The following is a 26197-nucleotide window of genomic DNA, read 5'->3' on the forward strand; positions in this document are numbered from 1 at the left end:
ACAAAAATCTATAAAGATCAACAAAGTGAGTTTGTCTTTGTTTTTCCAGATTTACTATATGCTTAAGACCAAAATAGAAATATGAATTGACAGTGAAATTTTGTATTTATTGTTTACTTTTGTAGTGTTTTAACTTAAACATTATTAGTAATTAAAAGCCAGAAAGGAATGTCAACCTGAATTACATTACTCTCAGTGTGTTTTCTAGGAGGAATAAATGTGACTCTTAGCATATGCATTAATTTCGTGACTTCATGTTTTTGCTTTAGTATTGCAACAGGAGTTTGCTACTATGTATAATGCATTTTTAATTATACATAAATGACTTTGCATATGTTTGAAATTGAAGGTTTTTCTTAAAAAATATGACATTTTGACCGCTTGTGTTTTATGAATGAATTCCAGCCCTTGTTATTCCCAGAGATACTTGTTTAACATGCACCATTCTCTTTATATTTCTCTCTTGCACATGTTCTTTTGGTTGTTTTGGTATGCTTCAATGCTGATAGGGTTGTGGAAATTAAAACGAATTGGTCACGTTTTAAAGTGTTCAAATTTAAGTACATATTTACTTATTTACAATTTGTCACATGCAATTCAAACATGTTCCCTTTATAAAAATTAATTTCCACTACAATCTTTTTGCAGCAATTAGTTTATTTTCCTCAAAACTATTTTTTAATTAGTTTTGACAATTTTTTTTTAACTAAAATAAAATGAGATGCATTTTTTAATTTTGGCATTGACAATTCTAAGCAATTCTTATTCCAATGATTACACTCATTATAAATTTGCATTTTCAATGGTTGTTAGTGATGATAAATGTTATAAAAATTAAAGAAAATTGACAACGATGGACGATGACGAGTTATTTTAGTTTGAACCAGTTTCAAAACCTTTCGTACCTGTAGCTCTTAAAAAAGCGCATTTTCCAAATGACAAAAAGCCAGTGGAAATAATTGTTCCTTAATGTTTTAATGCTCTGAATATTTCAAAAGCTGCGCTATTAAATCTTATAGTATATTCTTCACGAAGTTTTTCACAGACTGTATGGATGGCGTAACAAATTGTAAAATATTGGGCGCACACACGATAAATGAAAGTTGCCTAGCCTGTCTGCAATAAGTAGCTAACATTTTCCACGACTTCTCACAAGGGAAGTTAATTTTTAAAATAGACACCAATCCAAATTGGTGTCTGTGTAAACTTACTACAAATATAACAACTTCACTGAGGGTCACAATATATTAATCTAAATCAAATGCAGTACGGAGGGAAACAGTACAACAAAAACAACACAGAATTGATTGAGGTTCGTTGTTTCATTTTCATAATCGTTTTCTGTACCATTGAGTTTTAATCTCAACTCGTTTTCTGTCAAAAATAAATCATAAAATAGGTAAAACGATTCTTATCTGTTGCCCTCAGACCATTATCAAATATTTAAATATGACAAAAAATCACTAGTCATTTGCTTCAATTGCATATTTCTTTCTTTGGACCTGCAGCTTTTTTCGTATTTTCATTTTAAATTGCATCTGCTTTTGAGTGGAAGTATATCGTCGCTGTCGTTCTCAAACCTCGTAGCTACAAAATGCCAACTTTTCAGGAGAGAGAAAAAACCGTCTTATTTTTTTATAACGATGTTTTAGAAATTGAAATTCTGTAAAAATACCAAACAAATGAAGCTTCAAAATACGGTATAAGCCGTAGACGCGTAAGTCATACTGATAAGTCATACTGACAGTCAGACATGGTAGCTACGATATTTTGTCACCACAGTTTTGTCATTTTTATGAGGTACGACAATTCGTCCTGATAGGAAACCTCGTAGTTGCAAATAATTTTTTTTATAAAAACGTTTTTGTCAAATTTGTTCAAACGAAACGACGTACCTATAGGTGAAATGGCGTCGCCACGACTTTTCGCTGGGAAAAAAAGCCAACAATCATTCTACAACATTTCGTCACGTGGCTTTTTCAAGGGCTCTGATTGGCGTAAAGCTACGAGATATAGCACAAAACACGCGCCAGACTTTATATATTCGGAAAAGACGAAAAAAATATTTAGAAAATTTTGGAGCTACGAGGTTTGAGAACGACAGCGACGATATTTGGAAATGGTCCTCTTTTATATAAGAAATATTCAATTAGACAATTAACAAGCTGGAGAAGATCTGTTTTTGCTCTGTGGAAGGTGTACATTTTCTTGCTGGACATAAGAATTATGCCTGTGATCCCAAGTGTGTTGATTGGTTTATAAAAAAAATGTCTTTTTGCTGAATATTTTGATATGTAAGCAACAGTGTAAATGGATCAGTTTCAGTTTTTAACAGCACAATTTTAAAGTGTCATTTAGTTATTCCTACCTTACCTACCATATTGACATATGTTAACAGTCCAGTGAATGGAAATATTTTTTATGAACAAATATTTCTGGAGATCTGGAGGTTGTATAAGCACATGTTCTGCAGGCGATCTAGTGTTTTTTGCAAAGGTTGTTTACTTTTTATGTCCCCCACCAGTATAGTGGGGGACATATTGTTTTTGTGCTGTCTGTTGGTTTGTGTGTTTGTTCGTTTGCCCCAACTTAAACATTTGCAATAACTTTTGCAATATTGAAGACAGCAACTTGTTACTTGGCATGCATGTGTATCTCATGGAGCTGCACATTTTGAGTGGCGAAAGGTCAAGGTCATCCTTCAAGGTCAAAGGTCAAATATATAGCTTCAAAGCGGCGCAAAAGGGAACATAGTGTTTCTGACAAACACATATCTTGTTTGCATTTTTTTTTCACTTGAGTTTATAGCATGGTGTTTTTGTGATGAACAAGGAGATGTTATTAACTTTTCCGCCTGGGTGTTATAATTGGTATGCAATAATTATTAGTTTGTGTCCATTTTGATTGGATATTAAGGCATATATCAATAGTTGAAGTTTTGTTCATAGGATTTATTAGGTTTTAGTTTTAGTTTAACTAGGGTAAAAAATGATAGAAAAGTTTCCATAAAATTGTTTATCATGCATCAATAATATATGAAATGTGCACAGGGGTTGAAGAATCCACTCGACCGCTCGTATATGCGAGCGAAGTTGACGGTCGGGCGAGTAAATTTTTTAAAATACTAGACCGACCGGGCGAGTGCTGTTTTTCAAGTTGAGAAATATAAATTCAGTTCCAGAACTCCTTCCACATCGATACAAATTGCGAACAATTTTTTGAATGAACAAAAAATACCTTTAGTACACAAAGAAACTGCACTTTCGTTTTGACAATGAAAAATGACGTCATGGGCACAGTAAAAATAATTCTCAAAATCGGCTGCGCTCTTTTCGTCGTTGTCAGTGCTCTTAGCTAATCGATTAAAAGTGAATAAAAATGTTAAATATATTGGTCATTCCGTGAATTTTAATGTAAATATCAATAAAACAATAATACATCACGGTTAATTATAATACTTCTTATAGTAATTAAAAATAAACAGAAAAAATAATTATTAATAAACAGAATAATTCCGAATTTCGTGATCAGAAGCCTTAGGCAAAATTTACCATCTTGTAACCGTTTGTCAATCAAGTGTGTCTTTCAGTAAAAGTTCATCTGAAATATTAAAATGGAAAAGGGTTCTATTTTAAAATATCTGCAAGGTGGTGGCGACAGGGAACAGAAAGAATTAGAAAGGTTGTCAAAACGAGAAGCGGAAAGAATTGAGAAAGGGAAAGAGGTGCAGAAAACGTAAGGAAAGCAAATATAATCCATCAGATAATGTAGTTAATTTGTTTGCAGTTAAGTGTCACTATGTTTAGTAGGTTTAAAAGGTTCTGGTTGATCATAACTATAAATATAAATATCTATTTTTTTAATACAGGGCGAGTAGATTAAAGTGAAGGGCGAGTGGATTGTCAGGCCTACTCGCTCTGCAGGGCGAGTGGCTCTGGAAAAATTCTTCAACCCCTGGTGCAAATATGTAACCATATTTAGATAATAAGTCAACAAGTAGCTAGAAATTGAAAATAAGAGTGCCAGTTACAGTAGAAAATTAACAACTTAAAATTATGCTTTCAGTTTAACCATTTTAAGATGCTGAGCGATGTCTCTTGACATATGATTCCAGCAAGGGAATAAAGCTTATTATTTTACATCACAGTTGCTATGCCCAGCTTTTGACACACTGTATATTCTTACAATAATTTGAAGATTGCTAACTTGGGTTATGTATAATTTATGTGTAAACTATAAAAAATAAATGCATATGATATATATTGCACACTTAGTAAACTTATACCATATTGCTAAATGGGAAACTCTGTATATCAGATAGTGGCAGTTTTTTTCAGCCCTTCAACATACAATTTTAATGTTGCTAATTGGCACTATATTTGATAACCATATGCCAATGAAATGTTATTTTGTTTTTCAACTTTAAAGGTAACAAATTTATGATGTCATTTGCATCCTTTCAGCTTGTATGATATTTTTACAAGAGTTTTTGTGCGTCATGTAGAGGTATATTAGTGAAGTGATCATTTCAGCCAAAACCAAAGCCTGTTCCTACCTGGGCTTTACCAGGTATGCAGGAAATGATGGAGAAACGAGCCTCAGCCAATCAGGTCTTTTGTTACATTTCAGCATGAAGGAATGAGCCAATCAGATGTATTGTTCATTGTTTGAATTTTTTTATAAACCCATGAAATTGTCACTGTAGCAAAATGAAGGTGAAGTTAGTATTGCCTGAATGAATGAATTTTGTGGGCAATAATTAATGACGTAAAATTGTCTTGACTGTTACCTAGTTAATATAATCATGTTAGCACGAAGTTTTTTATGTGAATTGTTGCCACTGAAATTCCTAGACATTCCTGCAAGTTAGTGTCACATACCGTTTGTGGCCATATATTCTGGGGATTATTTTTTGAAGATATTTTAGTGAGAATATACTAGAATCATTTTCATTATTTGTAACCATCTTAAAATTTAGTTTGATATGTTTGTCAGTTGGAATGATGTTCACAATGTTTTAGTTCTAATGGTAATATCCTATTGTACAGCGCATGTTTGTCAAATGTTTCTTGAAGTTTAAGAAATTCCAGTTACATTTGGGCCGGTCTCTTGGAGAACGAGGCTTAATGCATGTGGACAAAGTATGTTTCCAGATTGGCTTGTGCAGTTCATACAGGCTAATCTGGGACAAGTATGTTTCCAGATTGGCTTGTGCAGTCCATACAGGCTAATCTGGGACAACACTTATTGCACATGCATGTAGTCCTGTTTTTCCCAACGACGCTCATGTTGAAATGCTGTAAGGAACATTGTCATAGCTAACTTTCATGATAGGATAAGCAAATGTTTGTATACATCACGGTTTGATCTGATTCTTGCACATGTCATCTTCGCATGAAGAATTAGAAAATAAATCAACAATGCATCCTTTTGCACCATAATGCCTGTGTGTTAAGAAGTTGAACATGAAAACTGTTATGCTGATTAGTTTTATACCAAGGTTAAATTACTACAGATATTGTGCAAATAATTTAGATTACTTCTTAAGATGTATTTAAAATTATTTAAGCAGTGCATACATACACAATTAAACGTAATTTCAGTTATTGTTTAACCTATATATAACATTTGAAATAATGAAAGTGTTTGGAAAGAAATGTATAATTGGATACTTGATGTATTGTTGTATTGTAGGCATTTAAGATTGGTTTAATGATTGCAAGGTTTACTTTAAACAGAAGACTGAAAAGGAAGAGACAGATGTTAAACTCCAAGTTCCAAGGATACAAGTAGACGAAGCACCCGAGGAGAACCTTGATCCAGACACTTTCGATTACAAAACAGATTATCTTGCCAAGACCCTGAATGGACATGATAACAACGAGGTGAAAGATAACATTGACAACTATGAGCAAGATGAAGAAGAAGCAGAGGATTCTCAGAAATACCAAGTTGTGGACCCTGTTCTGGAGTCTGGAGTTGTCATCCGTGGTGATGATGATAGAATTGTGGCCCTTAATGAAGAGGAAAATGATGTGACCCATGATCAGGATGTCAGAGTGGCTTCCCTTGATGGAGATGAAAGATATGTGACCAATAATCAGGATGTCAAAATAGCAGCTCTTGGGCGGGAGCCTGAAGTTGATGCAACTGTTGATGAGGAAGAGGAAATGCAGGTGGATATTTGTTATGGAATGAACCTGTATGGATCCCATAGCCCTGCTTGTGTGTGGAATGTTGTTGTTGTTGTTGAAGAGATTATGAATAGTATTACCCATGCAGCATCGTGTTAGATATGATCAGTATTTGTATGGTTTGATGTGTCAGATCCTAACTTTTAGTTGTTTCATTTTAATTCTTTTTAGTGGATGGCCCCAACTTGCCAAGTATGCATTAAATAATGAGAATGTAAACATGTGAATATGAAGTGTTTTACTGTTAACAGTGATAAATTGTTGAGGTTTTTGTTAACAGTTTTTGTTCTGATTGTTCCCCATGATTATTACATTTTGTTATACTTTTGTTAATGTTCTTGATGCCAATAGTGTTGTTTATTCAAGATTGGAATTCCAGCTTGTTTTCTCTCCTCTTGGAGCTCACTCTACATTTGATTTAAAGCCAAGAATATCAGTTAGCAAGAGACTTTGATAATGTCATTTGGGAACAGAAATTCATGATATTGTTTGGCCAAAGAATGTTGATGATGTCATTTGGCAAATACCTTTTTACTGAAGGTTTTTGATGGTTAAAATTTGCTATAGAACTTTTTTATGGAATTGCAGCTTGTTCTCACTTATGTGATACAAGCGTTGTGCACTGAAGCATCTCATAGATATACATGTATTGGAAATTGCTCTCTGCAAATACTGGACAATGACATATCTTAATATATTTTCTGTATCCAAACGACCTTCATGACGGCCTTTTTTTAGAGAAGGTTGAAAAACTGCCACAAACATTTTATTTACAACTGAAAACTATGTTGAATGAATGAAGGATTGTAGTTCTTAAAAACATATAAATAATTGCATGATAGTTGTACAGTGAACCATGTACCAAGATTAACTGTTATAGTGAACTAATTCCTAAAAATGTATCATACTGCACTTATGTGAACATGTTAGTGTCTAACCAGCAAGAGGAAGTTGTGTTTTTGTTTGTGTGATACATTATGCATATAATCCATTGTAAGAGTTGCAGTATTGATATGTTTGTTATGCTGATATTGTTTTTATTTGTTTTGTTGTTTCATTTTCAGATTTTGAAAATGTTATTTTTAGGGTGTGTGATGTGACATGTAAAAGTAATTGTAAACCATTTGATGTCTTTTTCACTATATTTATGAATTTATATCATTATTGACAGGAATTGTATTTTTACATATCAATGCATATAGTATTTTGTATTATATATTATGAAAAATAGTTTTTTTAGCTCTAATACTTGCAGAAAAAAATATAATTTTGCACTCAGCATTTATTTCATGATGGAGGTATAATCTAGCAACAGTTGCAGGTTTGTTTGTTTCCTGTTGGTGACAGTCCATTCATTTTGGTGCTATGCATTATAAATTATTGTGAAAAAGCCTTAAGACTCTCATACTTTACTGTCTGTTTGTAGTTGAAAGAGGAATTCTGGCAGCTGCTACGGGAGACGCCTGACATTACAAGCACCTCACAACTGGACGACGTGAGGATAATCATTGCTAAAGATCCTCGCTACATCAATGTGCCTACAGAGCAGAAACGGCAGCAGTGGTTTGACGAATACATCCAGAACCTGGTAGTTTTCCTTTTCTTGCATTTGTAGAGCCCCTTACCATCATAATAAAGAAATGGCATATAGTTCAGTCCATGTCCGTTTGTTTGTTTTTATGCCCCCGAAGGATGGCATATAGTGATTGCACTGTCAGTCTGTCCGTCACACTTTGCATTTAGGTTTCGAAAAATGCTCATAACTTCTATGTCGCTTCAGATGTAACATTCATACTTGGTATTCATGTGTATATGGACAAGGCCTTTCCATACGCACACAAATTTTGACCCCCTTGACCTTGAACTTAGGGTCCACGTTTAGGTTTAAAAAATGCGTTCAGTTTTCGAAAAATGCTCATATCTTCTATCAAAGCGTTTATCGAGGGCCTGTGTCATCCAATGGAGACAGCTCTTGTTTTGGTTGTGTTTGTGTGGGATATTTTTTGTCTTGCCCATAAATGGTGTTGTCTATACAGGATTATGAAATAAATTGGCACAAATGATCATCATATTAAGACGACTTTTCACGTACATGTATAAGGACCAATGTTTGCTTGATTAATATCAAGGTCGCAGTGGAAACTTTGAGGTTTTCTTATTCCTTAAATGTATATAGTGAAAGTGTTTGTTTGTTTCATGTTTGCAACTGTGTTGTGCATACTGGCAATTCAAATTAAATTGGCACAAATTCTCTTAATATCAAGATGACGTGTCATTTGTAACAATCATGTTGCTAGCTTCTAGGTCAAGGTTGCAGTGGACATTTTTTGTTTGCCCTTGAAATGTGTCAGGTCTTCTTACTAAAATTCTTGAAATAACCCTTCCTTTTCACAGATGAAGGACGATTTCATGCGCCTGCTACGCGACACACCCACCATTCACAGTCAGTCGACGTGGCCTGAGGCACGCATGGAGATCGATCGCGATCCACGTTTCGAGGCGGTAGGAGATGAGAAGTTGCGAGAACAGTGGTTCGATGAATACATCGAGGGATTGGTAAGTGAAACTTTGTGGCGATTGTTGTGATAAGTGCTGAGTTAGTATATCGAGGTAACATGGTCAGAATAGTATATCTTGTATTGAAATAAGTACTAGATACACTAGATTTGAATAATTGCTGAAGTACAGTAGAAAAAGTACTGTATGCGAGAATAAATGACTAATTGAAATCAGTTTGTGTAGTTTTAGAACAAAACATAAGCCTGTACTTATCATTATTGTAATAATTTTTGTGTCTTGTGGATGAGCTTATTGTTAATTAAAAAATGTAGCTTTAACACCTCTGAACAACTTTTAATTTATAAATGTTTCTACAGGTATCAATTTTTTTGAAGTTGCAACATTTAGTTAGGTTTAAAATATCTAACTTATTCTTTTTATGCCCCCCTTCGAAGAAGAGGGGGTATATTGCTTTGCTCATGTCGGTCGGTCGGTCGGTCGGTCGGTCGGTCCGTCCACCAGGTGGTTGTAAGACGATAACTCAAGAACGCTTGGGCCTAGGATCATGAAACTTCATAGGTACATTGATCATGACTTGCAGATGACCCCTATTGATTTTGAGGTCACTAGGTCAAAGGTCAAGGTCACGGTGACCCGAAATAGTAAAATGGTTTCCGGATGATAACTCAAGAACGCTTAGGCCTAGGATCATGAAACTTGATAGGTAGATTGATCATGACTCACAGATGACCCCTATTGATTTTCAGGTCACTAGGTCAAAGGTCAAGGTTACAGTGACCCGAAATAGTAAAATGGTTTCCGGATGATAACTCAAGAACGCTTAGGCCTAGGATCATGAAACTTGATAGGTAGATTGATCAGGACTCGCAGATTACCCCTATTGATTTTGAGTTCACTAGGTCAAAGGTCAAGGTCACAGTGACCCGAAATAGTAAAATGGTTTCCGGATGATAACTCAAGAACGCTTAGGCCTAGGATCATGAAACTTGATAGGTAGATTGATCATGACTCGCAGATGACCCCTATTGATTTTCAGGTCACTAGGTCAAAGGTCAAGGTCACGATGACCCGAAATAGTAAAATGGTTTCCGGATGATAACTGAAGAACGCTTATTCCTAGGATCATGAAACTTGATAGGTAGAATGATCATGACTCGCAGATGACCCCTATTGATTTTCAGGTCACTAGGTCAAAGGTCAAGGTCACGGTGACCCTGATTGTAAAATGGTGTCCGGATGATAACTCAAGAATGCTTATGGCTAGGATCATGAAACTTCATAGGTACATTGATCATGACTGGCAGATGACCCCTATTGATTTTCAGGTCACTAGGTCAAAGGTCAAGGTCACAGTGACAAAAAACATATTCACACAATGGCTCTCACTACAACGGAGAGCCCATATGGGGGGCATGCATGTTTTACAAACAGCCCTTGTTGAAGTTTAGTTTTGAAAAAAAGTTTGGTACACATAATTTACAAACAAAAATAAGGTAATACCCCCATACATTCCTCAACTGTCTTAAGTTGTTATAAGTCATTCATGTTTTCCATACAATTAGAGTACTTAGGACTAATTGTATTTAAATTGAGGTTTTTGTAATTTTTTGTAATCCCAACAATATACAAACATGGAACAGGTACCTTAGACTATTTTGGAGTAACATTATATTGTTTTAAAGGGAAGCATCAATTTTGATGCATACATAATTAAAACTAAAGAATCAAAGGTATGTGATGTTTTTATTTGACAAATGGCTAGATATTTTATCCGAACTTTCCCCTTTGAATTCTTGCTTGTTTTTCAACCCTAAAATAACCATATCTCTGCATCACTTGAGTGTGTTCTGGCATTAAAAGCTTCTTAGCATTTTAAGGATTTCTTGCATTCACAGAATTCCATAACATAGATGTGATTTTGTAAGTATGTAATCAGAATAAACATGTTACAATTAATTGATTAAATAATTGTGGTATTTAATGTTTCATAAAGTTATGTACATTTTTGATGCAATGTTATTCACTACTCCAAAGGCACTTTTGTTGATTTCAGCCAAGTATATGCTGTACACTTTAAAACCAGTGTATTTTCAATATTATCCTTGGCATATTCCCATGTCCAATAAAGCAAAATAAATTATGTACTAAATAAACGTATTTGCACAAATGCATAACATCTGTATTTAAGTTATTCTTCAGGACTAAAACTCTTTAAATAAAGATGCATTTAAATTGGAAAATATTTAAATAATACTATAATTGTTATTTGCATCCATAATGCTATCTGATTTTTGTAAACTTTTAAAACATTGCTTGTGCATGGTATTTGTCTTATTGTATTAACAACACGCAAAACAACTTCAATAAAAAGTCATGCTGCTAATCAAGAAGTTTAAACATGTTTATGATCTTAATCTTGAATACTTTTTGGTTTGTACAAAAGGAAAATATATCATTTGAATGTATTTTCAAGATTTTTTTTTTGTCGCAAAGCAATTAGTGCATTTTTCAAAAAGAAAAAAACACTCACACAGAACAAGTTGTAATAATACTGGAACATGTTCTAGACAATGCATTCTTTGGTCCATTTTCAGTTAAAGTCCGACTACATGCAACTCCTCAGGGACACGCCGGCCATTGACAGCCAGTCACGGTTTGAGGAGGTGAGGGATTACATCGCCCATGACGACCGTTACCGCGCCGTCCCAACCGATGAACTCCGCAAGGCCTGGTTCAATGAATACGTGGAGAATCTGGTAAGTCCACTGGTTGAAAGAAGGGAGTCGAAATTTCAATTTTATCTAGCATGTCACAGAGGATGAACATGGAAATGAAATTTAATAGAATTATCTCGGACAACTTGCCAAAAGCTTTGTGGTTTTCATAGACCAGTGTGCATCAAGTATGAGAGTTTGCTGTAATAAATGAGACATATACCAGTATTCAATTTTGTTTTAAGCCTCAATAATACAATTGTGATAAATCAATCAGTACAAATTTACAAAATTATTTCTCATTATGTATCTTGCCTCATGCACAATGTCTTCAGAGCTCCAGATAAGGTTTTGTGAAATTCTTAAATTACTACCAGATTTTCAAAAAGAATTCTTAACTCTGAAATTTTATTCTTAACGTTACTACAAAGTTATGAAAAATAAATCTTTCTTTTTTTAAATGACCTAAAAATAAATAATAATGGTTATTTTCATGCAAAAAAAATCAAAATACCAAACTAGCAACTTTATTTATACGAGTTCAACAGTGTCTTTTCAGTATTATACAATTTTATTTTTCAAATACCTTCATATGCCCAAACTGTGCTTAGATTGTATGCCTTAGATGATTTTTTTTACATACTTCACAATTAAAACAGGTCTTTCCTTCAATCTTTTCAACGATTAGCCACGGGACTTGTCCCTTCCACTCGTTCAATGTTGTTTTTTTTGTTCAAGTTTGGACCCGTCGTGTCGCGTTTTTGTTTAGCTTTTCCGACTGTGTCGGCAACTGAACATACAACATCGTTTAAGATCTTTTCTATAATGTCTTTCTAAACATTTAACTTCGGCTCACTTTGCGCACAATATGTTAAAAGTGTGTTTTTGGACGCTTTGCAGTTTTTTTAGGACGCTCTCTGGGCGCCGCCATTGTGTTTTGACAGATAGACTGTATACGCCGCTTTTATTGGAAAAAATGCGCTTTGTAAAACAAACCCGATAACCATTCTATATAAGCACCGAAAAGATCTTTAATACGCGAAAAGAACTCAATAAAAATCGATACGAACCGATGTAAAAGTAATATTCGTAACTTGATTTTGTACTTCTTTATGGTAAGACAAGATTTTAAAATAAATATGTATCGGACTTGAAAATAATTCGTAATTACGAAAATACGACCCTTATCTGGAGCTCTGGTCTTGAAAACAATCATGTTTCCAGAGTCTTTTTTTTTCACAATATTATTTTGATCAGGTTATTACAAACATTTTAATTTGTTCCGTTTTCATAGGGACTTAACTAACCATATTTAACCAGTTTTTTTCGAAGAAAAAAACTGGTTGTTAGATTGGTGATTGTCGGCGGGCGGGCGGGCTGGCGGACGGGCAGAACAAGCTTGTCCGGGCCATAACTTTGTCGTTCATTGTCAGATTTTAAAATCATTTGGCACATTTGTTCACCATCATTAGACGGTGTGTCGCGCGAAAGAATTACGTCGATATCTCCAAGGTCAAGGTCACAATTTGAGTTTGAAGGTCAAAAATGGCCATAAATGAGCTTGTCTGGGCCATTACTTTGTCGTTCATTGTCAGATTTTAAAATCATTTGGTACATTTGTTCACCATCATTAAACAGTGTGTCGCACGAAAGATTTACGTCGTTATCTCCAAGGTCAAGGTCACAATTTGAGTTTGAAGGTAAAAAATGGCCATAAATGAGCTTGTCCGGGTCATTACTTTGTGATTCATTGTCAGATTTTAAAATCATTTGTCACATTTGTTCACCATCATTAGATGGTATGTCGCTTGAAAGAATCACGTCGATATCTCCAAGGTCAAGGTCACAATTTGAGTTTGAAGGTCAAAAATGGCCATAAATGAGATTGTCTGGGCCATTACTATGTCATTCATTGTGACATATTAAAATCATTTGGCACATTTATTCACCATTATTGGACAGTGTCGCACGAAAGAATTACATCAATATCTCCAAGGTCAAGGTCGCCACAACTAAAAAGAGATTGATTTTGAAACAACTATGTAACTATGAAAGGATGATAACTCAAGAACGCTTCGGCCTAGGATCATGAAACTTCATAGGTACATTGATCATGACTGGCAGATGACCCCTATTGATTTTCAGGTCACTAGGTCAAAGGTGAAGGTCACAGTAACTTGAAATAGTAAAATGGTTTCCGGATGATAACTCAAGAATGCTTACGCCTAGGATCATGAAACTTCATAGATACATTGATCATGACTGGCAGATGACCCCTATTGATTTTCAGGTCACTAGGTCAAAGGTCAAGGTCACAGTGTCTCGAAACAGTAAAATGGATTCCGGATGATAACTCAAGAATGCTTACACCTAGGATCATGAAACTTCATAGGAACATTGATCATGACTGGCAGATGACCCCTATTGATTTTCAGGTCACTAGGTCAAAGGTCAAGGTCACATTGACTCGAAACAGTAAAATGGTTTCCGGATGATAACAAGAATGCTTACGCCTAGGATCATGCAACTTCATAGGAACTTTGATCATGACTGGCAGATGACCCCTATCCATTTTCAGGTCACTAGGTCAAAGGTCAAGGTCACAGTGACTCCAAACAGTAAAATGGTTTCCGGATGATAACTAAAGAATAATTAGGCCTAGGATCATGATACTTGTTAGGTACATTGATCATGACTGGCAGATGACCTCTATTGATTTTCAGTTCACTAGGTCAAAGGTCAAGGTCACAGTGACAAAAAACGTATTCACACAATGGATTCCACTAGAACTGACAGCCCATATGGGGGGCATGCATGTTTTACACACAGCCCTTGATTTCTAATTGAAATCAAGGTCAATTTTACACAAGGGGGTTAACAATACACATTTTGAATTTTTGTCCCCCTTTATCAGACTTTTTTTCAACTGAAAACCTGGTTTTGTGACAATTTGTCCCTTGTTAATATTTTTTCCTGGTACTTATCTTAATCGATATAAACTGTTTTACAGAAAAAGGCAGACTTTATGAAACTCCTTGAGGACACGCCTTCCATCACGAGCTACTCCCGTTATCCCGACGCCAAGGAGGATATTTCCCATGATCCTCGCTTCCATAATGTGGACACTGACGAGCAGAGAGAGAAATACTTCAACGAGTACACAACAGAATTGGTTAGCATGGCATAATCAGTTTGGAAAAATGTTGAAGTTGTGTATCTTTTACCCATTGGACTTTTGGTGAAAAAAATAACTTATGCTTCGATTTGTAAATAAAAGAAATGGCTGGAATGCAAGAAATAATTCTATATACTTTTGTTTGGCCATTAAAGTATCCAAACAAGACTCAGTTGAGTGCCATTTGTAATATTTGAGTTGATGTTTCTTGATTTCTTGAGAATAAAAATACGAATGTTTTCACAGCCACACAAATAGAATTATGCATTAAATTTTGGAGAAACCCATGACATTTTACATTCTGTTTGTTATTCATTACATTTTTCATGTAATGCCAGTTCTATGACATTTGATATTCTTACATTGAAAATCAGTAAAATTGAAAAATAGCGATTTTCAATTTGTTGCAGAAAAAGGCCGCCTTCATACAACTGCTACAGGACACGCCAGACATATCCGCCACATCCACTTGGCACCAGTCCAAGAAATATATAGAGACGGATCCTCGCTACCACGCAGTAGACTCCGACCTTCAGAGGATGAAATGGTTCCATGAATATGTGAACTTCCTTGTGAGTATTTCTTTTGTCAAGAAATTCTTTATGTTTGTCTGTTTTCATGAGGTAGTATTTAGTTAAAAAACAAACATTTAAAAGATTTTTTTCAAACAAAAGCTACGTCAGCGAAACTAATTTAAAAATGATTCTTCTAATTAATATAATGGAATCTGTCTTTGGAAATGTGTATATTTTGCTGCTAATTATGAATATTTGAATACAAACTACATCCTTAATGTGTTTGTGATCATTTATTTAAAAAAAATGTAATAAGAGTACCCTATGTTTTTATGTATTTTAAATGCGGTGCTAATGATTTTGAAAAGTCATAATGTGTAAAGTCATGGTTTTAGGCTGGTCGTGGATACGGTATGAACTACAGTTTGAGAGCAGGTGGCTTCAAATCCATTGACAGAAAACAAGAATTCTTGCCATTACACAAGCCAGAGGTAAGTTTACTTGTTAAAACAAATATTTTGTTAGTATTTCCAGTACAAGGTCCAAGCAACATTAAAGTTGCAAATGTTCCATGTCCAAAATTCTTTTCCATTCTTGCAAATTTTTACCTTTTAAAGAAATACTGGGTTCGTTTCCGATTTTGTGGTTGAAAATAACCCGTGGTTTATTATTTACCGGTAGCTAATAAGTTATATTGTTGGTTTTTTAACTTTAACATAGCACTGACTTTTCTTATTTGTTTAATAGTTTATTAAAATATTTTTATTTTAGCCCTTTCCCCCATAAAAAGCAAAGTGAAAATGGCTTTTGCAACCAGCATAAAACTCGCAGTCTGTTCAGGTTTTATGCTGTTTGCTGCTCATCAGTATCTAAGGGTTGGAAAAGAAGCCTTTAAAACTTGAATTTAGTAAGAAAGGTTTTTAATTAAATTTACCTTTCTAAGGGACCCTTAATGCCTCAAAATATGTATCTAAGTGGTAAAGGGTTAAGTCACCTATTTTTTAACTTTTTTGGAAAAGCATTATTATAAACGAAGAAGAAGGGGTATATTGCGTTGCTGGCAGTCTGTCTGTAGACAAGTCTGAATGTCGGTAGACTTGTGAGTAGACCAGTCTGAATGTCTTTAGACCAGTTAGTTTCCGATCAATAACTCTTCAACAAATTGACCGATTGGCTTGATACTTCTCGTGTGCATTGGCCTTTGACAATAGATGACCCTATTGAAATTGGGGTCACTAGGTCAAAGGTCATGGTCACTGGCACAATAAGTGGGAAAAGCATTTCTGATCAATAACTTGTCAACGAAAGGACTGGTTGGCTTGATAATTCCCATGTGCATTGTCCTTGGACAGTAGATGACCCCTATCAAAATTAAGATCACTAGGTAAAAGGTCACTGTCACAATTAGTGTGAAAATTGTTTTTTTGATTAATAACTCATCAACGATTTGACCGATTGGCTTGATACTTCACATGCGCATTGGCATTGGACAGTAGATGACCCCTATTGAAATTAGGGTCACTAGTTCAAAGCCCTGTTTGGAGGGGCATATGTCTTCGACCGCGGAACACTTGTTTACACTGATTTTGTGTAGTTTACTGTTTAGTCATTTTTCGAATCATATTTTTTTAATGTCTCAAAAAGACTTTCGCACGTAGACTTACATTTTGCCCCTCTTTCGCATGAAATAATCTATGTTTTGTTCTTTTGGTTGCCAGGCAGTGAAGAAAACTGACCCGATGCCGTTCTTCCAAGACGCAAAACGCAAGCCGCCTGTGGCCTCTAGACCCAAAAAGCCCAACGGTTATGGCTCGAACGAGGATCTGATCAATAATGTGGTGAGTAGATTGCTGAGTTATCTTGTGGCTTACCTCTTATGGGTCTGTGTATGTGGTTTCTTTGAAGCCGCTTGTGGTTATTTTGTGGTAAATTTTGATACGCTGTTTCATGAAAGTAACCTTTTTGCTCTGTGGAAACTTTCAAGAACATTTTTATTTGCGGTTACTTTCAAGTCCATTTTGATGTATGGTTTCTTTAAAGTAATTTTTTTCAGTTACTTTCCAGCAAATTAAAATTTATGTTTACTTTGAGGTAAATTGTATTTCAATTATACGTTTCTTTTTATTAAATCTATTGTCGGTCTGTAAACTTTGGTTACTTTGCAATCACACTTTATCATGTTTGCTTACTTTCAAGCAATTTCGAGTTTGATATATCATTTATGGTAACTTTCAAATACGTTTTGAGCTACCTTTTATTGTGTGGTTAATGTCAAGTATAACATGCATGTATATTGGCATTTGATAATTACATTAACATTTAATAGAACGTGATGTCAAATGCCATGGTATAGTTTATGTCAGTCTGTTATAAGCCATTCCTAAGGTTGGTATGATCTTTCTTGTAGGATGACTTTGAGGTAACTTGATGAAATACAGCTGATCCTCTCTCAGACTGGGTTCCAAGTGTTGATTATGATCACTTAGCTCTAGCAAAAATGAGCACAGCTTAACCCTTTACCACTTATATTTTCACGCATTTGTAGTCCCTTAGAAAGTTGAATTTAATTAAAGACATTTCTTACTCTATTGAAGTTTTAAAGGTTTCATTTCCAACCCTAAGATACTGATGAGCAGCAAACAGCATAAAACCTGAAGAGACTTCGAGTTACTTGCAGGCTGTTCTGGTTTTATGCTGTTTGCACATAGCCATTTTCAATTTGCTTCTGAGTGAGAAAGGGTTCAAATAAACAAATTTAGTTGTGATATCATCAGTGTTGATGAGCAATTTATTTTCCATCGATGCCACAGTTATGCATTTCCCAGATTTTGGTATAAATATGTATTATAATCATTTAAATGCTGACACTTGGAACTCAGTTCATAAATTATGATAATTCTTTTCTCTGTGCTGTATACATTAATTGTTAGTTTTCACTGGACAACTGCTATGTTACCAACATCATTTTCAACATGACACAAACATAAGAACAGTGGTACATGTTAAAAAACGGTCCGCTATCAAAACTACAATATACAAAATCCCAGCAACGACAGTAATTAGATAGTGGCCTCCCTTTCTCGCATAGCCGATAACTGTGGCAACGGAATCCTTCAAGTACAACCCCGACCTGAACGACGTCCCAAGGTCCACGTCTAATATCCCTATCGTGGAAACCAAGACCCATAAGGTAACCTACGAGCGAGACGGGGTACCATACGAAACCGAAGAGAGTATTCTTATCAGTGCTCATTCCGTGACCACCAGGTCCCAGACTATAGATACAACAACAGTAAGCGCCACATAGCATACATGTTTCTTTTGCAAGCTTGTTTCGTGACAGTTTGGCCTGTGCTCGCGTTGTGTGATAACATTTTTTCACTTACCCTTATAACCTATCCAGATTAAACAGTAGAGGTATTATTCCCCCTCTTAACTGTTTTCTAGGTACCGCTAATCTGTAGAAAAGGAATGTCTTGTTATTAGTTTTCATTCTTCTTTATATAATAGCTTTCTAATACATTAGCTGAAATAACTTTTTTTAAAGTCTAAATTTGCATTGAGGAGACTGATATATCTGGTTACTTATGACTTTTTTTTTTTTGCCTGATGTTTTGCATTTGTAATTTTGAAAAATGCAAACCACATATTCATGCTGCTATTTATTCGTGTCTCTATTACTGTCTGAGTCTACATTTAACACATGACAAGAGTTGTTTACCTTGATATTACAAACCCAGATATGTTTTTATTGAGTGGACTATTTTTATCATTTTAGACACAAACAAATCTTCACTTAATGATTTTATACCCGATGACAATCCAAACTCTATTGCTGTCCATTGAGCACCCAGTGTTTTACACCTGCATTTCACCATGCACAGGCCAGCTCTTTAGCAGTTGTAGTTCATCACATAGGTCTGAATGCTAGAGACAAAACCCTGCATTTCCAAAAGTGTCCCTTAGTTCTTGTTTCCTATTGCATTAAAGCATGTCTGGTAAAGAGCATTGTTGTTACTGTTTAAGCAAAACTAATTGTCTGAAAAAGGAATTTAAAAAAATGACCACTGTCCTTATTTACCGTACAGAATATAGGTCTAGGATTAGAAGCAAATACCAACTATAACAACATAGCTATCCCATTATATATAGGTCAGAAAAACTTGGTTTTGGTCTAGATTACTTAAAAAGAATCATTAAAACACAAACATCTTGTTTACTGCATGGAGTGTTCCATAGATCTGACTTTCTCTGAGCTTAATATTTTGTCAACTTGGCGATGCACGTCACAGATTCCTGTCTTTGTTTTCTTGTTTGGCATTATGTTAAGCTCTCTCTGGATGCGTGTTTGACAAGCTTGTATAAGAAACCTGGAATGTTGTCAGAATGGCATGATAATGACTAGCTCTGAACTGTTGTGTGTCGTTTCTAGAATACCCTGTATACAACAGTTAGTTTCGGATGATTTTTTTCTTTTTGAAGTTATATTTCAAGCATGCCATATTATTGTTTCATTTTATTGTTTTATTCTTGTTTTTTAAAAGACATAAATGATGTTTAAGTAAAATACTATTCTAGGCTCAGAAAATACCAAATATATTTATGGAATATTGTTACTATGCATTTTAATGAAATGAAACTACAGTTAAGTCTTTTAATTGCATGAAATGTAGATAGATATTTTAATGATTTCCAACATGATGGCATTAAATTAAGAAAGAGTTTGAAACATTGGATTACACATTATACCACTGATTACAAAAATTGAAATAATAAATACAGTCTGTTGTCTCCAGTGAATACTAACAATTGTTTTTTTATTTAGTGTACACAAATTTGTAGCTTTTGCTTTTGCAGTCTTATTCATTTACCAGCCATTCATGAACATATGACAGGCATCATGCAACAATGGGTCTTATGCCTCTTGCGTAACTCAAGACAAGCCTGCGCATCTTCACAATCTGGTCAGGAGCTACACTGTCTATTTAATGAGACCACGAAGCCTTGCGGGAGTTAACCCTTTACCACTTAGATATATATATTGACCCATTTGTAGTCCTCCAGAAAGTAAAATGTAAATGAAAACCTTTAATTATTATTTAATTCAAGTTTTAAGGCTTTATTTCCTACCATAAGATATTGATGAGCAGCAAACGGCATAAAACCTGAACAGACTGCGAGTTTGCACATTTTCACTTTGCTTATAAGTTGGAAAGGGTTAATAGGGTGCAGTGTTACTCCTGGCCAGACTGTGCGGATGTGGAGGCTGTACTACAGCTAGCTGGCGGCATATGGCATAAGACCTATATCTATTTAACACTCATAAAACACTTTAAACAAAATATAAAAAGCCAACATTTAGCCCGCTTTATTATTAATTATCAATAATGTAAATTATGTGATGCTTATTTCTTTTGCACACTTGTACCTAAACAGAAATTTGCAATATGTAGTTCCTGTTCATCAAGCTTTGGGAAAATTAAGTTGAGTTGTGTAAAATCTAATATTTAAACCTTTTGGTTGTACAGTTAAGATATGATGTTTTGAAAATTATTGTTGAAAACTGTTAATGTATTTAAAATGACATTGATACTCTAGAGGTATGTAATTTGCAGACAAATTTTTTAATATCTATATATATATATATATATATATATATATATATATATATATATATATATATATATATATATATATATATATATATATGCATAGTTGTGCCATGTATATTGTATGCTATACAGTATTTCTTCCTTTATAGTATTATAAATTTTTAATGAGCTGCTATTTGCATCTTCTTAAAGTTCACAAGAACATTATTTGATTGATAGTGCTGGTAATATGCATGTCATTTTCTTTTATAGTAGATTTAACAACAGAAACAATGAATGGATTGAGAAACAATGAATTATGAATATGAGGAAGAATAGCGCAGTTTTTGTGCATCTTGTGTATTTAATTGATGAGGAATTGCAATTTGTATAGTTGCAAAAGTAGATGTTCTTGGTCAGTTTTTATCAAATGCTTTTACAATAACAAACATATTTTTTTTCTGTTAACCCTGTATATTACTGTTATGTTCATTTAATCTTTGTCAATGTAATTAAACTTAAACAGTTAACAATAAATTCATTATCAATAATTAACATTTTCAACATAATAATCCTTGTTAGTATTGCTAGTAAATTTGATGAAAAGAGTTATTAACACTGATCTTGTGATTTTATTATTGTGTTATTTTAAGTTTTACGAAATGTACTTAATATAGATTGGTACGACTGCATTCCAACATATTTCTGGAGTGATCTCTGAAGTTTCAAACTAAATTTGAAATAAAAATATTGACCAATCAGAATGCTTTTAACAGTCAGAAGAAGCATTTCAGTTTGTTAAATATTTGAAATCCAAACCAAGAAAAATAAGATCTTCAGAATGGGAAAACCCCGTTCCCGATTGCACCTGATTGTACGGAATCCCATATGGAATCCTTTTGGACTGGTGTTATTCTGATGTGTTCCTTCCATGTTTCCAGTACAAGACTGAGCGAGATGGTATGGTGGAGACACATGTGGAGAGGAAGATCACCGTGGTAACAGACGGAGATGACGACACCGATCATGATGCTGTAAGGCCTTATTTTCATTTAAACCCTATTAATTTAAGCTTGATTGCATATGAAGCCTAAGCTTATTAAAACGCTATTGAGTCCATTTCCTGGGTGGAACGAGAACCTGGTGGCTTTGGGGGAGAATTAAAGATGATCATTGGGGATCACACCCATGACCTCCTGGTTTTAGGCAGACACATCAGAAAACATTTTGTTAATTTTTTGTAAATGAATCAGGGCTTTGATATGAACATTTTTTGTAAACAATGCTTTTATAATTAACATATGATTGATAAGTGTAAGTGTCTGTTTGAAACCTATTTCAAAGTTTTAATGACTTACAAAGTTACTTGAGAGTTTGTGATTACCAGCAAATAGTGTTAAATATATATACATTCAGGTTAACATAGATTGAACAAGAATACCTAGTTGAAGTATCTGCATGGGTTAGATTTTTTGTTGTTGCTGATTTTCTCTTTTGCGGTGTAGATTTAACAAACAAAAAAGCTGTATGTGTATATTATCTGTTTTCACTTATGCTTTTCAGTTGTTGAGGGCAGCCATTGAACAAGTCACAGAAATGAACCCAGATTTGACGGTGGACAAGATAGAGTGCATACGTCAAATTGAGGACTTGAACGAAAGATAAAAAAGTAATTTAAGTACATGTTCATGTATTAATAATATAGTATGAAGTATTATACGAAATACTGCTGGCCTGTTAATGTTAGGCTCACAGGTCTGAATATCTCATCAATTACCAATTCAAATGATGTGCCATATTCTGAGAAAACTGGGCATAATGCATGTGCGTAGTGTCGTCCCGCCTAAACTTGATTTTCGGTAAGGAGAGACTTCCTTGAAACTCAAAATACCATAACAGCGGAAAGTGTTGTCCCAGATTAGCCTGTGCGGACTGCACAGGCTAATCTGGGATGACACTTTACGCACATTAATTAAATCAAGTTTTCACAGAAAAAGGCTCATATAAATGCAAGTTCCTGTCATGTCTGGTGCATCTTACACCTTTATTGAATTTAGTGTAACCTTGATAATGATCATGAAGAATAAAGTGAAATAATTTTTTAGAACCTTGAACAAAACAATTGCCTTTTTTTTGAGTCTAGAAATATCAAAGTTCAAACTTTTTCCCTAAACAAGACTTTTGTATGACCTGTTCAAATTTAATGACTGGTCTTAAAAATGCTTTCAGAGTACATGTACTATCATCTCTCTGTCTTGCCTGATCACTTCAAGTACACTACACATTAGCCATACATTCTCTATTTCAAATTCTTTTATTTGTTCACTGTTTTGATGTCTTACATTCAAGTCAGTTATTCTCTGACTCCCCAATCCTAAAACACTGTAGCATTCATATATCAGTTAACTAATAAATGTGATAAAAATATAAAACATCCTTCAATTAACGATTTCAAATACATCTATTTGAAAAAGGATATTGGTATATATATAATCATATAAAGCACAATAATATTTCAATATGAAGTAAATGAACTTAGTGTTTAAGTTATCTCTTTATTGTTTATTTCAGAAGTTTTAATGGACGCAAAGCAATAATGAACTGTAATGTGCTTTTGAAATTTCACTTAATTAGAAACCGTCATCACCATAATCTACCAGTGTGCCTGAAGAAGAAATACTGGTCTGCCATTGGAGCAGATTTTGATGACATCAGTGACATCACAACTCTCATGTGACATCATCAAGTCATGAGCAGATCCAAGATCTTGAATTTTCTGTTGCTACTATTGTGCACGTTTTTTGTTTTCTGTACACAATTAGGGGCAGAATATGATTAGTTCTAGAAATTGTTTATTTTTGGGCTTCAGAAAATACAAAGAACTTCTTAAAAACATGAAGATCTTAGTATGAGTTATGAATCATCTTGTTCATCTTGTGGAAATGGCCAAAGTCACGTATACTTGTAATGTTTTTTTATAATGGCGCACAGTAATATTATTTAAAAATGCAGCTTTTTATTATGTTTTGTTGGTTGTGATTGAAAGATTGCCAATAATGTTATAAGCTTATTATGCATATGAATACAGACATTTTTATTTGCACATACATATTTCATGTTTGTATATAATTCAAATGACTAGTAGGAGTAAAGTGCTGATAGCAAATGACTTGGAATTCTTTATGTTATTGTGTACCCATCAAATGGTTGTTTTGTATGTGTGTCAGTGAACATTGAAGCTAAAATTAAATAATAAAAAACAAAATAGATGAATTGACACAAAATCTTCAGTGGGTGATCATTTTAATGAATCATCATTATACCCTTATCAATTAAATCATATTGATGGTTTCTAAGCTCATGTAATATATTTAATTTTCATTTATTGATAAGCAACAAGGAAGATACTTTTTTACAGACTACCTGCAGATATTGACTTGTGTATTGTGTATGCTTATCACCACGCTGTGTGAACATTTATTTAGCATTTGGTAGCAACTTGTGTGATGGTGGATATCACATTGAAACAATTTTAACACCATTGTTCTATAAAAAACTGCTGTTTTTATTTTCATTGTTTTTATTTTTTAAGGCATTTTTAGCATTTTTAAATGTTTAGTTGTCAATAATTGTTCCATTTGCTTTTAAGATCAGCTTAGGCAAGCAGATTTCGTTTTGAGTTTTATGTTGAAAGACAATGAGCTTATGTTCCATGTCTATGAAATATAAGACTATATAAGGCAGTTAAAAGATTAAATTGTCATAATTTAAAACATAAGTAAGAATCCTTATTTACATATAATAAATATACTTTATTTATCAATCTATTCAAATTGCTATTGTAAACAATTAAGTGAATACAATAGGTATTATACAGTTATAATTATATAGCATTGGTTATACTGCAATTTTATTTGCATTTCTAAATACTACTTATATTAAGTTTTATTATTAATTGAATAATTATTATATCTAAATTAAGTGTCAATGTATGATTTCAGTTGCAAATTTGAGGAACAAATAAAACTTGCAATGTATTTCATTTTATTACTGAAACATTTTTGGGGTGAAAATTGTGGGTATCACAAACATCAAGAGTTGAACTGTAAAGTATCATTGTTAAAGAGATGTTTGTAACTTAGTGTTTTACTGGAAACATACTAATCTTTTTATTTCATGAGGATTTATTTTTTCTCTTATTCTATGTACATAAAATCATATACATTGTATAACGATTGTACAGCATATTGCTCTCAAGAAAAACAATCATTAAGCTGTGTCATTTTCATTGGATAGTTATAACACGAAAGAATAATTATTACTTTATAGTATTTGCTTTTGAATACCTTTAATATATTTATCTCCTTTGATGTGTCCTTTTGCAAAAATAAAACCCAGTTTCATCTTCTAATGCTGCGAAGAAAAAGGAAAAAGATTATATTCTATAAAAGATGAGTTTTAAATTAAATTAAAACCTAGAAAGTGTATCATATTACATGCCGTGTTCATAAGCTGTTCATAAATTAAATTGGGCTTTGTACTTGTTTTATTCATGTTGTTCAAATACAGATCATGTTTTAAATACCGACGTACATATTGTTCCCTTTTTCTGGAGTGTCAACTTAAATATGGTCATTTTGTTTGGGAAGATAGATTCTTAATAATTCGAATAAATGAATATGTACATGTACTTATGTTCAATCAATGTGTGTATGTTTGTGTTATAAGTCAATTCCTTGCTTCAGATGCATAGCTATAATTTTAATAAAATAATTAATCTATCATATTTTTCTTGTTTGTATAACAGTTATCACATGTACCATTTGAATATCAACAAACGTGAACGAAACGTATTTCGCAATGGTTGATGTCATACCTCGCCTGGGGCCACAATAATATGAGAACATGGAGTGAGTATCAGCGCATATACCTTATTTACTTATTAAGACTGAAATTTGGGACAAAGTTTGAATAAAAGCTACATTTACATATACATGTACCAAGTTTTTACTTCAAAGATTGCAATGTTGGAGAGGTCTTGTGCTGTTGGGAAAACCACAGTACAAAAAACTCCTCTTGTTGAATGATCACTAACAAAGCTCACATGCGCCGGGAGAGGTACTTAAACCTGGGTCGCAATATTAAGAAGTGTGTGTGTGTGTGGGGGGGGGGGGGGGGTGGGGGGGAATCCAAGGGGTGGTGATTCGAACAAACACTAATGAACATGTTACTGCTGGGTCCATTCACCAGATGCCAATTCATTTCTTATCATACTGTATCTTGCCAACTTCTGTGTTTCTCTAGAGATAAGATCTATTTTATCATCCAGGTTTAGAAAGAAATTGAAAATCCTGGTTGATAGATTGGGGTATGGGGTGTATCGTTGTCAAACAGGTGGTTTGCGGTCAATGACTTATATTTGCCTTGACGAACCCGTCGTTAATCAAAAATTTCTGCCGGAACAGACGTTTCCGGATAAATGCGGGTT

At 34.0% G+C, this 26197-nt stretch overlaps 2 protein-coding genes across 9 annotated transcripts in view; both read left to right on the top strand.

Moving 5' to 3' along the window:
* The window catches only part of LOC127842047 (band 4.1-like protein 3), an 86600-nt gene extending 61109 nt beyond the window's left edge, over positions 1-25491 (top strand). For 4 of the 8 annotated variants that reach the window (XM_052371369.1, XM_052371368.1, XM_052371367.1 and 1 more), the window contains 12 exons: positions 7621-7782; positions 8589-8750; positions 10397-10444; positions 11309-11470; positions 14439-14600; positions 15014-15175; positions 15514-15609; positions 16837-16956; positions 18207-18410; positions 21651-21743; positions 22273-22378; positions 23281-25491. In XM_052371369.1, coding sequence (XP_052227329.1) covers positions 7621-7782; positions 8589-8750; positions 10397-10444; positions 11309-11470; positions 14439-14600; positions 15014-15175; positions 15514-15609; positions 16837-16956; positions 18207-18410; positions 21651-21743; positions 22273-22374 — 1473 coding nt within the window. In that variant the 3' untranslated portion in view covers positions 22375-22378; positions 23281-25491. The remainder of the gene's footprint in view (positions 1-7620; positions 7783-8588; positions 8751-10396; positions 10445-11308; positions 11471-14438; positions 14601-15013; positions 15176-15513; positions 15610-16836; positions 16957-18206; positions 18411-21650; positions 21744-22272; positions 22379-23280) is intronic. The other 4 variants (XM_052371370.1, XM_052371373.1, XM_052371375.1 and 1 more) reach the window with 4 other exon arrangements.
* Positions 3529-7612, top strand: LOC127842055 (uncharacterized). Its single transcript, XM_052371385.1, has 2 exons — positions 3529-4610; positions 5739-7612. The coding sequence occupies exons 1-2, from the start codon at positions 4572-4574 to the stop codon at positions 6291-6293; spliced, it is 594 nt and encodes a 197-aa protein (XP_052227345.1). The 5' UTR covers positions 3529-4571; the 3' UTR covers positions 6294-7612.
* Positions 25492-26197: the final 706 nt, after the last annotated feature.

This window comes from Dreissena polymorpha, chromosome 8 (assembly GCF_020536995.1).
Source record: "Dreissena polymorpha isolate Duluth1 chromosome 8, UMN_Dpol_1.0, whole genome shotgun sequence".
Classification (NCBI taxonomy): domain Eukaryota; kingdom Metazoa; phylum Mollusca; class Bivalvia; order Myida; family Dreissenidae; genus Dreissena; species Dreissena polymorpha.